This window comes from Crotalus tigris, unplaced genomic scaffold (assembly GCF_016545835.1).
Source record: "Crotalus tigris isolate CLP2741 ecotype Arizona unplaced genomic scaffold, ASM1654583v1 scf7180000018226.349013, whole genome shotgun sequence".
NCBI lineage: Eukaryota > Metazoa > Chordata > Lepidosauria > Squamata > Viperidae > Crotalus > Crotalus tigris.
Genome location: NW_024096892.1, coordinates 290,042 through 303,220, shown reverse-complemented (window position 1 = coordinate 303,220; position 13,179 = coordinate 290,042). Strand labels below are relative to the sequence as shown.

The 13,179-nt window shown below is 36.4% G+C and overlaps 1 protein-coding gene across 4 annotated transcripts in view; it reads right to left on the bottom strand.

The window, feature by feature from the left end:
* The window catches only part of RGS7 (regulator of G protein signaling 7), a 174,413-nt gene that overhangs the window by 43,213 nt on the left and 118,021 nt on the right, over positions 1 to 13,179 (bottom strand). For all 4 annotated transcript variants that reach the window (XM_039349117.1, XM_039349114.1, XM_039349116.1 and 1 more), the window contains one exon: positions 12,814 to 12,864. In XM_039349117.1, coding sequence (XP_039205051.1) covers positions 12,814 to 12,864 — 51 coding nt within the window. The remainder of the gene's footprint in view (positions 1 to 12,813; positions 12,865 to 13,179) is intronic.

Sequence of the window (13,179 nt, the reverse complement as noted above, 5' to 3'; positions counted from 1 at the left end):
TATGTCTAGTTTAATGAAGAGAAGGATGAGGGGGGACATGATAGTAGTATTCCAATATCTTAGGGGCTGCCACAAAGAAGATGGAGTCAAGCTATTCTCCAAAGCACCTGAAGGCAAGACAAGAAGCAATGGATGGAAACTAATCAAAGAGAGAAGAAACCTAGAACTAAGGAGAAATTTCCTGACAGTTAGAACAATTAACCAGTGGAACAACCTGCCTCCAGAAGTTGTGAATGCTCCAAAACTGGAAGTTTTTAAGAAGAGATTGGACAGCCATTTGTCCAAAATGGTATAGGGTTTCCTGCCTGAGCATGGGGTTGGACTAGATGACCTCCAAGGTCCCTTCCAACTTTACTACTATTACTACTATATACATTATTATTACTTATTATAACCTTTTCCCTGAAATGGTATAGGGTTTCCTGCCTGAGTAGGGGGTTGGACTAGAAGACCTCCAAGGTCCCTTCCAACTGTGTTATTCTGTTCTGTTCTGATAAAAGAGTAACTCAGAGGAGTTACATGAGGTTTCTTCAGCAGTCTTTTATACTAAGAGCATATTTTAAGAATAAGTTGAATACAAGGTACTTCGACTATTCTGGCCAGTAATCTTGGGGACACCTTATTGTTCTTTTTAATAGCAAGCTTAAATAGTCCCACTTAACAAAATTAATGCATATTCCAGAAACTTGTTCTTTTTAGTTACTACTTCCAAAAATGGATTTTAAAAAATTAAAATTGAGTCTCAGAGAATGTGGAAATATGCCACAGGGACACTCTACTTTGTGTCCCCTTCCTTCTGACCTTAAGCACAGGAGAAAGAAAGTTATAAGTAACTCCTTTCTTCTAAAGATGAGATAGACAAAGCCAGCTGGCATGTACTGCATGGGACAGGAGCTTCCCCCCCATTTCTACTGTCTCTCCCTCCCTTACAGTTCCATCTGTTTCATCAGGGTTTGTAGGAAGAAGAGATTGGGGGAAGAATTGTCATCTCCTCCTCCTCTACCACCTCCTCTTCTCCAAACCTGTCTGGGCATATGGAGAGAGTCCTGCCGAGTTTAGTTGTCACCACTTTTGAGAGGGCTTAGTGTGGCTAAAGAGACAAGAGGCACTGGGGGCACATTGCTGTTACTGTTGAGAAGTTATTGTGAATTAAGCAAGCAAGCAAATAAACAAACCATAACACCGAAATTATAAATACTGTACATTCAGCTAGAGTGAAGAGTCTGTTACATTTTTTTTCTCAAGCAATGTAAAGGTTAGATTTCCTACTGCAAACTTCAGCTACATCACTCAATATCGGGAAATTAGTAGAGAAGGAGGTTGTGACCCATCTCCATTGTTCCAGAGGGCTGAACATGAAATCTGCAGGAAGGCAGATTCTGACTGAATGTTAGAAATTTTTTTTCCTAACAATACAACAATGGGATCAGTTATAACGATGAGCTCCCCTTCACTGGATAGTGAAGCTAGATTTATGCCAGAGATGCTTTAAGTGAAGCCTCTGCATTAAGCAGCAGGATAGACTGAGTAGCCTAATGGCTTTTTTCCTTTAGGATTCTGTGACTTATCATCTTAATGATAACAAAGATAATTCAAGTTTGATCCCAGGTATCTCAGGAAAAGAAGACAGTTCACTGTCTTTTGATGATGATAAAATGAATTGCCTAGTACAGCAGCTTTTCTCAACTTCATGATCGTCAGCCAGCATAAGTCAGCAGTGAGAAATAAAAATTATTGTTAACAAATCTCAAAGGATGGATAATCCTAAAACAATCTAATACAAAGTTCATCTCAGATTCTGTTTTTTTTCTTTTAATTTCTTTTCCAGATTACAGGTAGTCTCTATTTACTGACCACTTCATTTAAAGTTAAAGTTATGGTAATGTAAAAAAAAAATTAAGCCTTGCAACCAACTTTACTACCATTGCAGCATCCCATTTGATCAACATTCAGTGGGCTTTGCAACTGGCACACATTCACAACTTTTGCAGTGCCCTATGCAATCACTCTTTGTATACTTGGCCACTGGCTTGTAAGAAGCAAAGGTAATGGAGAACACAGAAATAAAATGGCAAGTCACTGCCGTATGATGTTTTGCTTAATGACCAAATGGGAAGTGATGTCATAACAGATTATTTTCCACTTAGCAACTTTAGCACTTAGTGACAGAGTCAGTGATCCCAGTCATGGTCGCTAAGTGAGAATTATTTGCATTTCTTCAATTTCCTTTATAGTTACCATTCCCTCCTGTTTGGGGATTTAAAATGTCTTTCCTCAACTTTGTCCAGTCTCATAGGAAAGTTATCAAAGGATCATTTTCCCCTCCCCAGAATTACAGTTTATAAATTCTTCTCATGGGTCTTGATCATTTATTAATTAATTTGTCCATTCATTTATTATCAGAAAATGATTTAAGACCTTTATTAGTAACTTTTTAATGTGTTTCTTAAGCACTGTAGATAATGCTATTAGTCATCATATAAATTACTAAAATAACTGTATACGGCAGAGATTAGTCTGTTTTCCCCATTCAAACACAAGTGCCTCTCTCTTTCTAAGGCATCATAGAAGGAACACCTGAAACAGGAGATAGAATAGGTTCTTTTCAAATTGAAATTCAACTAATAAATACTTGAACACAATTGCAGTTCCAGAATGATATTCTGAATATAATGGAACATATTTTAAATAATGAATTTTCAGAAATATAAATATAGCTTTCATTTCCAAAATACAAATATAGCCTTTGCTTCATGGTTACTATAGCAGTTGAAAGTTCAATGTCAGATGTTTCATGTGCAGTGTATTTTGTGAAGAAAAAGTTTCAATTTTTCTGGGACACATTGAAGCAGATTTTTAACTAAAGTGCTCTTCTAATCAACCAAGCAATGTTACCTGGCATTTATTTACCTGGACTATGCAAGAAGAATACACGTTCCCATAACAGAATCATATTATTTTATTTTACTTTTTTTAAGACTAGATTTATTATTTATTAAAATATTTCTACTTTGCCCACCATTCTAAGATCCTCAGAGTAAGTTACAACCCTTAAATATATTAGATGAAAATTAAACTGAAGTAAAATAATAAATTGTTAGAATAATACCCAGCAATAAAAAAACAATGGGATAACAGCCAGGTTCAAATGCCACCTAAACAGCTGTCAACCCTGGCACCAGTCTGGCTTTCAGAGAAAATATTCCAAAACCAGGGATTTTTAGATAGAGTAGCCCTCACCCGTAGCCTTACCAACTGTGGGAACTGTTCCCTCAATAAAAGTTAATATAATACACAATAAAAGATGTATTTTCTGAAGCATCAAGACCCTAAATCATTACAATCTTTAATCTCATTACTAAAGGTTGAAGTCCAATTTTCAGGATAAGTATTTTTCAGATAGGGCAGCTGGCAACAGGACATGTTCTTTATTTGTGGAAAACACCCTCAAAATCTCAGAACAATTCAATTTTATTATATATGATTTGCATAGTTGCACTCATGTTCAAGGTTTATTTCTTACCGAGAGAGTGGCGCATTGTACCAGAGAGATTGCAGCATCAAAAGGCCTATAAGCCTTCCAAAACAATGAAATTATTGTTACGGTATATTATTGTGTTTATAAAGCCAGGCATACAAAACAGCCAGAAAAAACTATGACAGTGTTAAAGGTCCCTAAATCAATTAGACAGGGTAATTCTTAGAATTTCTTCTAAGACAACTAAGTAAAAAAGGTAGAAGTTGTCACACATAATGAAGAGGGAAAGATACCATTTTTCAGGCCCTAAAACCAAGGGTCCTGCTGGCTTCTTTGGGGCAGAATATAGTTATTGTTGAATTTGCCAAGTTTGGATGCCTGGATGGGAACAAAACAGGATGGGATGATGATGAAGCCAAGAATGAAGAAAACAAGTGCTGAATACTAAGCTTCCACTCTACTGTTATTCCATAATATTGTGAATCGTTAGAATACAATTTTCATTTGTTCTAGGGCCCTTTAAAAATTCCTCTGGAATAATTGAAAAGGTGGGATAGTTGAGGGATATTTGTGCTTTAATAATGGGGAGTAGTTTGCTAATTACCAAGCTGATTTCTAAAATGTAACTATTACTAGTTTGTATCCATCCATCATTTAGATTTTTTTCCTAGTTAATCTCAAAAAACAGTAGAAACCTGAGTCTAACATGGAAACCCAGATGTCTGCTTTTACCCCACATTTACCCCAACAGCACTATCACAACTTAGCACACAGGATTAGAGGTAATGTTATCTGCTCTTCCTTTAAGTCGTCATGAGTTACAAGGTCAAAGTAGTATCAGAATATATTAGCTTCCAAGGATCCCAAGGTATCATTATAGATCCCAAGGTATCATTCTGGAACAACAAAACTGTAGAGCAAGGGATTGTGGAACTCACACACATCAAAAGGTTTCAGGTTGTCTCTGAACACATAATTAACCAACACAATGGAAATTTAGAACCTTACAATTACTAATTGATGAGATATTTGTAGTCAGCATCTTGTGTAGTTTACTACTGCATAACTACTCTTTCTCCCCCTGTCTCTTGCTTCATCTGAAATCCTACATCAGTGAGCCACAGCTCATAAAAGCTTATGTTTTTCAATGAGTTAGTTTGAACAGGTGTCAAACCTCCTTCTGAATTTAGGCATCTTATCATGTTATTTAACATGGTCTTCTACAACTTTGGTGACCCACCTTTTTGTGTTATTAGAAAATTTATTAGAAAATTTTCAAGATTTTTTTCCCAGAGAAATTCACCTGTCTCACCAACTTACTTATACTGTTGATACAGTATGATATATATTTTAACGTTGGCCCTCCATCTTTCCTGTGGTGTTTTTTGCCCCTAGCTGATCAACAGATGACTGGTTTCATTCTTAATGAATTTCATCAGATACATATAGACTCTGTAATCAATTTTAGACATCATATAGTCCAACTTTCTTTACCAATAAGTAAGTGGCAAAAATACCACAGAAACATATACAGTAAATCCACCCACATCCCTGTGTGGTGGGTGGGTAACAAGATTCACAGAAGGTGTAGCTTAAGTTCATGACATGCATCAACTTGTTTCTCTAGATGGATAGCTTAAAATAAGGACGACATACTGTTATTCCTTACCTCCATCTTTCCCCGCTTATAAAGTCAGTTATAAATTTTACACATACATATTTGTAGAGTATCCTACAGAAGTGCTCTGTATTTTTAATATGCAAATGGAAGAGTTTAGATTTCACCTCTTGCAATGTTTTTACAGTTTGTGATATGTGGAATCGTATCTTAAAATTAAAAGTCGCTTTAATAGAACATAGAATAATAGAGTAGGAAGGAACCTTGAAAGTCTTCTAATCCAACCCACTGCTCAAGCAGGAGGCCCTATACCATTTCAGACAAATAGTTGTCCAGTCTCTTTTTGAAAGCCTGCAGTGATGGACACATTATAATAATAATGAGAATTAAAATATCACAATGCCCCAAAACCCCCAGGTCATAATTGTATGCAAAGGGAAGTTTGAAAACTGAAATTTTAATAGAATGTGAGGAGAGCAAAGACCTTGAGCTGGGTTATATGGGTGGGTTACAGGAAGTCACAAGTGGAGGAATATAGCTTCCTTGCTATTATCACGGAGCATTGATTAACATCAATGTGAGGAACTAACTGCTCTTTCTGGAGAACTGGGATCCTAGTGCCTTCTACTTGTTACATAGGATGCACAGAGTCATTTTCCTGAAAGCAACGCCAATGCAGGTGGCATATTTAATGATGTAACTTTAAGGAAGGAAATGATCATGCATGAGAGTCGTTTTAACAGAAGAGAAGTTTTAAGGATGTTCATTCTTCTGCTGCTATAGGAACCAATTCAGTAGGCTCTATCTTTATGCTATGAACCCATGAAGCCATGTGCAGCTTGAGAAAATGTATTAGACAGCATAATCCCCATTTTCTTACCGAGGAAGAGTTTGAGAATAGGCACTAATTCTCCTATTTATGATTATTAATTTATTCACTTTAAAATATTTGAAACTAAGGTTTCTGTTCTCTTGTCATATTATGACATGTGTCTCAAAACAATAGAACTTAAAATCAAAGCAACCACATTTGAAAAGTAAAGTTGAGGAAGTTTTGAGGGTATAAGTAAGACAACCTACATCTGAACTATATATTATATCTGCTAAATTGGACATTCATTCCCTTATACACTTGACACTTAATACAGAATACTGATTGAACTGCATAAATCAATGCTATTGCAGTAGGAAAAAGAGGGACTGACCTAATACATAATTGGCCTTTAGAATGAAAGAGTAAACAAGTATTATTTCAATTATTAAGGACACTAAGTCCAAAGTATATAACATATATAATCAGCATTTTTATATACATGATATTGAAGAGATGGGCTAACAGGGGAATTAATATAACCCTGCAGGATAAGTGCACCTTGAAAATTGCAGGCAATTTATTTTTCATGCATTGGCTAATAGGGATAAAACTGCAGAATGACAATATATGAAATTAAAACATATTTTGATCTCACAACTTGTCTAGACACATTAGCAGCATCTATTATCCTAAATTACTAATAGCACTGAAATGTGTTTTGGGGTTTTTCTGATCTGTGATATTTTTTAATAATCAGTTAAATAATATTGTTACATTGAACTTTAGCCGTTTACAAGAACGTTGGATTAGGAACTTGGCATACCTATACTAACTGTAATTCTAATTAACCAATGGTCAAAGGTTTTAAAAATATTAAATATGTTTTTTAGGTGGAGTCCTTGATGCTCTCTGAGCTTGGTTGTTTGCTTGCAGTCATTTCATTATCCAAGTAAGTAACATCATCAGTGGTATCTGGTAAGAAAATGTCTTAAGCTAACAACCAAGCTAAGAAAACTCCAATGACTCCACAGTTGATTTTTGATTGACTTTTTTTTAGGTGTTAATGTGAGTTGAATTCAACAAAAATAGTTTTCCTAATTCTCGATTACATCAGAGAGTTGAGGTGCCAACTTTATTATGCTGAAAATGTAAATTGATTAAGAGGACACTTAATCGTGCAAATATAATATGGGTTGCAGAACTGAAGATGCTTTTGTTTCAATCACCCTTTGAAGCTGGGTTTATTTATTTATTTATTTATGAGACTTATATACCGCTTTAAGTGCAAGCACTCTCTAAGCGGTGTACACCAGTAAGCAATGTATATATATATATTTACATTGCCCCCAACAATCTGGGTCCTCATTTTACCTACCCCGGAAGGATGGAAGGCTGAGTCAACCTTGAGCCGGTGAGATTTGAACCGCTGACCTGCTGAACACAGTCAGCTAAAGTGGCCTGCAGTACTGCACTCTAACTGCTGCGCCACCTCGGCTCTTTTGATTTCATTCTGGGATCCCAGGTGGGAATTTATAGCTGGGAAGCTATAAAAATGTTTTAAATAAAATTAATAAATGGAATAAGCCCTGGGAGCACCCAACATGGCCTCTCTCTGTCCCAGAAAAAAGATTCTATATTTGTGGAAGGAAGAGGAAACAGCTCTTAAAAATTAACAGTGGCCCAGTCCTACTCAAAATGCCTTTGTCCAAGGGGGCTCTTAGAAGCTTGCAAGCATTTAGAAGAAAGGATTATTTCTCTGAGTACATCTGCCCAACACCTTGCAGTGTCTTCATAAGGTTTTTTACTTAGCCATCATTACATCCTTCACAAAAGTACTGAATACTAAGGCCACCTGCCTCCAATCGTCACTAAGGAAATCCTTAAGAATGGTATGATGCCCCCAAAGGTTAAGATTGATTTGAGAGGTTTTGTATATGAAATCATGTTTGCATTAATAACAGTGGTAATGGGGAGATAAATCAATTTGCATTGCCGCAAAAGATTCCAATTTCAAATTAAAGGAGTTATCTATGATACACAGAAGTGGAGTATTGAAGTTTTAAAATAGTATCTTGTTGAAAAAGTTTCATAGCTCTAAACTTTTCAGTCCTTGCTCCAATTCTGTCATAAGCTAACATAAGAACATTTAGCATTAGCATATAATTAGAAGTATAAGATTAATTGAATATTTTTAAAATGATTAATACCACAATCTGTACGTCGATGTCCCAGATGGTGCTTCTGGTACCTAATGATAGAGGTTTTTAGGTCTTCATTCACCTGTACCATTGATGTATTGGGACACATGTGCAAGATAAATTCAACCTTACCAGCTAAAATATTGAAAGCTGAATATACAAGCACAGTTAAAGGAACTACAGCATGCATTAACAGGTGCAAACTATCTATGCCGTTTCAAGTAAACAAATAATATCACAATAGTTAGCATCCAATACAGACATATTCTACTATTATTATGTAGATCCCCTTGTCATGCGATCTTAGAAGCTTTAAAACAAATGCTCCAAAACTACATTTTCATATTTGTTCGGTTTTCTGCATCTGCAATACACTGTGGCAATTATTAAATAAAAATAGGATAAATATCAACATTTGGAAAGGTGGAGAGAAGCCCATATTCCCAACATTGTTCAGCTATGAAGCTTAGACTTTAGAGCCAACAGTTTAGTCTTGCTCTCTGCTATGCATGTCAACAAACCTGTTTGAGTCTGCCCATTTCCTCTCTTAATTACTTCTGCAAATGACATGTAAGTTGCTTTTAGGATACAAAGAACCTTCAGAAGGACAAGTTTCATTATGCTGAGTGGGTCACCTCAATACTCAGTGAAAGAAGTTTCATGTCAGTTTAAACAAAACATACTTAATCATCATTCTTAAATTATCTTTTAATTTAACCATTTTTGTCAGAATAAAATGGGTGCTGTGTAAGACATAGCCATGAACCTCTGCTGAAGATGGAGCATAAGAGATTAAGGCCTACAAAGAAAACACAAGAGTTGCTTACTTGGGCTATAGTATTTCTCTCCTAAAATAATACAAAAAGACTTCTTCTCATTTTAATCCTTCTAGTTCTAATGCAAAAAAGAGCAGCATCGCTTTAAATTAAATGTAATAAACGCAAGCTATATGAATAACAAGAGCTATATGTGCTGCTAACACATTCACACCATACAACAACATTTTAACAGTGTGAAGATGAGATTTCTCAGTTCTGTGCCCTCAAAAGCAGCAAGCTGTGAGGTATTATCACCCCTGACATTAAAAGCACCCAGGCTGCTCAACTGCTAGGTGTTTCTGCAAAGGATTTGAAAACACGTATCTCCATAGCCAAAGGAAGCAGCAGAATTGATACTGCCAGACACTGTGTGGAATTCACACCAATATCAACATCTACATTCACGTCCACATCTACATTTATATTTTTTGTATGTGAGGGAAAGAAAGACAGAAAGAGAGAGAGAAAAGTTTTACGAAGTAGTTTGCAATCTTTCTCTTAATAGCCAGAGCAAATTTTACAGAGGCCAAAAAGTTGTCTGTATTGACAAGGGCTTAAACCTACAGTAGTTCTCTAACCTCAAAAACAGCAAGGCAGTATTGACTCCGTACCCATGAGGGAGCTGGAATTATAGAAATATTACCGTGCCAAATGCCTGAAAAGGTAATACTGTTTAATATTACAACTTGGATTCACAGTCCTCTATATTCAAAAATGCAGTAAAGAGAGAGATATGAAGAAGAAATTAGACAATCAGTTGTCTGGAGTGTATAGTCTCCTGCCTGAGTAAGGGGTTGGACTAGAAGACCTCCAAGGTCCCTTCCAACCCATTTATTCTATGTTCTACATTCTATGTTCTATCACAAGATGCTGTCAGGTTGGCGGTATAGTTTAAATTCAGTGTTTTCTTGCCTTCCTCAGTCTGCTTTTTCCCCTTCTCTTTCTGTACACTGCATATTTTTCAAATTCAGAAAACCATTTTCTGCATTAGAGGGGGAAAAAACCTGAGAGCAGTATTAAACTGAAGAGTGACAACACATGTACATTCTTCAAAATCCCAATAGAACAACTATCTTTATCATATGCTTAAAACAGTGTAAGTTAATCTCACCTCCTTTGCAACAATCAGGGTGCTGCTACCAAAGATGCCCCATTTTTAATTCCAAACATTCTAGTTTAATTATAGGTTTTCCAGTGAGGATTGTAAATTACGGAGCGCCTATGGAGATTCTCAGTCATCCAGGTCATGGCTGTCCCAAAGATGCTTTTTCAAGAGGCAACTGGACTTTCTTGTTTTTCTTTGAAGACATTTCGCTTCTCATCCAAGAAGCTTCTTCAGCTCTGACTGGATGGTGGGGAATGGAAGCATTAATATTCCTTGCAGACAGCCGGTCATTTGAATTCTTTTAGAGGGTCATTGAGGCCACTTGGAGGTTTATCTAGGAATATGTGGATCAAAACCAGTCCTTTGATTTGTGCCAAAAATGAACCACAAGCTTGAAATTATGGCTGCAGAAGTTTAGTTACTGCAGTTTATATGAGGTGTAGTTTCAGAATGTTTTCAAGGGCAATCCTATGTCCTATGCTCTTCCTAAATAAGAGGTGATTAAGGTATGAGTCATTGTAGCCAGATCTTTTTTTCCCTCAAATAGTGCACAGCTGGCAAACTGGATAAAGCTGTGCAAAGGCGTTTTCAGGCATTCTTGTTATCTGAGTCCCTGCCAAACTGTTCAGAATCCGAAGTCATGTGCAAATTGGAAACCTGACCTTTCAGAGATACTGCTGCCCTAACTTGAATGGGTTGGATTCCTCACCACCCTATTAGATTGTCTACTGATCAAGAGAATTTCCTCCATGCCTGGGTGAACTTCATTTTCTTCCCCACATCCAATCCCTCACTGCACTGAGGGTCCAGTTCAAAGACTCCACCTTAGGCTCCTTAGCATCATTTCAAATGATACAGAATTTTCTGTTATTCAGTGCATTGTTATGATTTAATCCCTGATCTATGGATAACATTCCTCAGTGTCTTCATGTACACCAGTGGTTCTCAACCTGTGGGACGGGACCCCATTTGGGGTCAAACAATCATTTCACGGGGGTCGCCAAACAACGCAGTCTGCCATTTCCCCCCCCCCTTTTCCTTAGCTGTGCTACTCCCTTTTATTCTATTGGCTTTTGAAAGCCAATAGAATAGACTCTCTTGAATAGAGTCTAATTCTATTGGCTTTCCAAAGCCAATAGGAATTGTCCAGGCTGTCTCTGCCCTGCTGAGTCCGCCAAAAGCCCCAGTCTGCAAACGGTGCTGCACCAGTTGAGTAGTCCCTGACTTACGACCGGTTGAGTAGTCCTCGACTTACGACCGGTTGGGGGTCACGGCATTAAAAAGGTTGAGAACCACTGATGTACACATTAAAAAAAAGAGTAGAATATACACTGTAGATCTAAGAAACCCACAGAATAAAAACAAGAGTTTTTACTGCATCATCTTCTGGAAGAACTGAAAAATAGTGTCCACAACTACTATCAATAACAATTCTCAAAAAGTTTCTAGTCACTGATTATATGAATTGCTGTTGAAAATTCCATTAAAACCATGCCCACTTCCCAGCACATTCTGTCTGTAAAATATCTACGGTTCTTTTTACTCCAACACTGAGCTAAAATTCAAATTGAAAAGTTCTGTATGATCATATTCAAAAAAAGTCAGTTTGGTCTAGTAGTTAAGATTCCAGGCTAGAAACTAGGAGATCATGAATTCTAGTCCACCTTAGGCATGAAAGCCAACTGGGTGACTTTGGGCCAATCACTTCCTTTTAGCCCATCTCACTTCACAGGATTGTGGTTGTGGGGAAAATAAGAAGAGGAAGAAGTATTAGATATGTCTTCATAAAACTAATAAAGGCATGATGTAAATAAATGAGACAATTAAGATACAGAGTGAATCAATATAAGACAATATAATAAGAAAAAATAGAATGGAAATAAACAATGGCAAAAAGAAGATAGAAACAATATTTTCATCTTTTAGCTAATGATCTGTAGGAATGGACTCTGGAGAACGGATAGAGGCATATCTAAAATAATGTTTGTAACATTCTAGTTTTAATTTATAGGCCTGTAGTATATATAACAGAATTTTCTCTTTTGAAATGTTTCTTTACACTTTCCATTAGCAGAAATCTTTGATGAATGGATTGGGAACTCTTTAGATCTCATATGACAATTTTATCTTTGGGGGACTTATTTTCCAAACATAAGAGTTTAGATTTTACAACATTATTACATTTTGCAAGTTAGCTACATTGTTGCTGCTATTTTTATATTGAATATTTCTCTTGTCCCTATTTTAATCATGACAGCATAAAAAGTCCCAAAGTACTTTGAATGATCAATATAATATATATTCAGTGATTGTATCTTTATCTAACCCAGCCTCACTAGGGATGGGATGGGATGGGATGGGATGGGATGACATGCTAGTAAGAAGATTTTCTGTGGTCCTTCAGTTATCAACCTGAAAGGAAAGTGGGAAACCACTGAGATAAAGGATTCTGTATTTTGATCTTTTCATAAACTTTGTCCTTGTGTATGGAATCTCATATAAAAGAGAGAGGTAATTTAATTGACATAATTCATGAGTAAGAACCGTTTTTAAAACACAAGCTTTCATTATGAGCAAGCTCTAATGGACCACATTCTGGGAACTGGAAGATTTGAAGGCAAGAATGTTATGCTTCTTAATATGGAGTCAACCCAAAATCCAGAATCTTCAAACTCTCTGAAACAATATTCCATGCCATGACTAAACAATCATAAAGAACAAGTTTAAAAAATTTGCTGGGACAAAGTGGAAGGTGATTGATAAATAAAAATGATGCATTTACCTGGATCTTCTATCGACAAATTCTTTGTTAACCACTGAACAATGTCTGAGCCTAGGAAGAAAATTAAAATATAATTAAAACGCACTTGCCGTAAAGTAGCCACATTTTCCTGTCATTTTAAAAGCAAAGCAAAAGTTGGCTGTCCCAATAGATTTGTTTATTAGTATGTAATATAAAGATGCAACAAGTGAATTCTAATAGCAGTTTAATAAAGACTACGAGTGTTAGTATTTTTTAAACAGTAATCCCTTATTGAATTTGCCACCTGGTGCCCTAAAAAATATAGATTGAAGGGTTTATCACTATGACATAGGGAAAGGCCTAGCCCAGGGGTAGGCAACCTTGCTCTTTTATGACTCATAGACT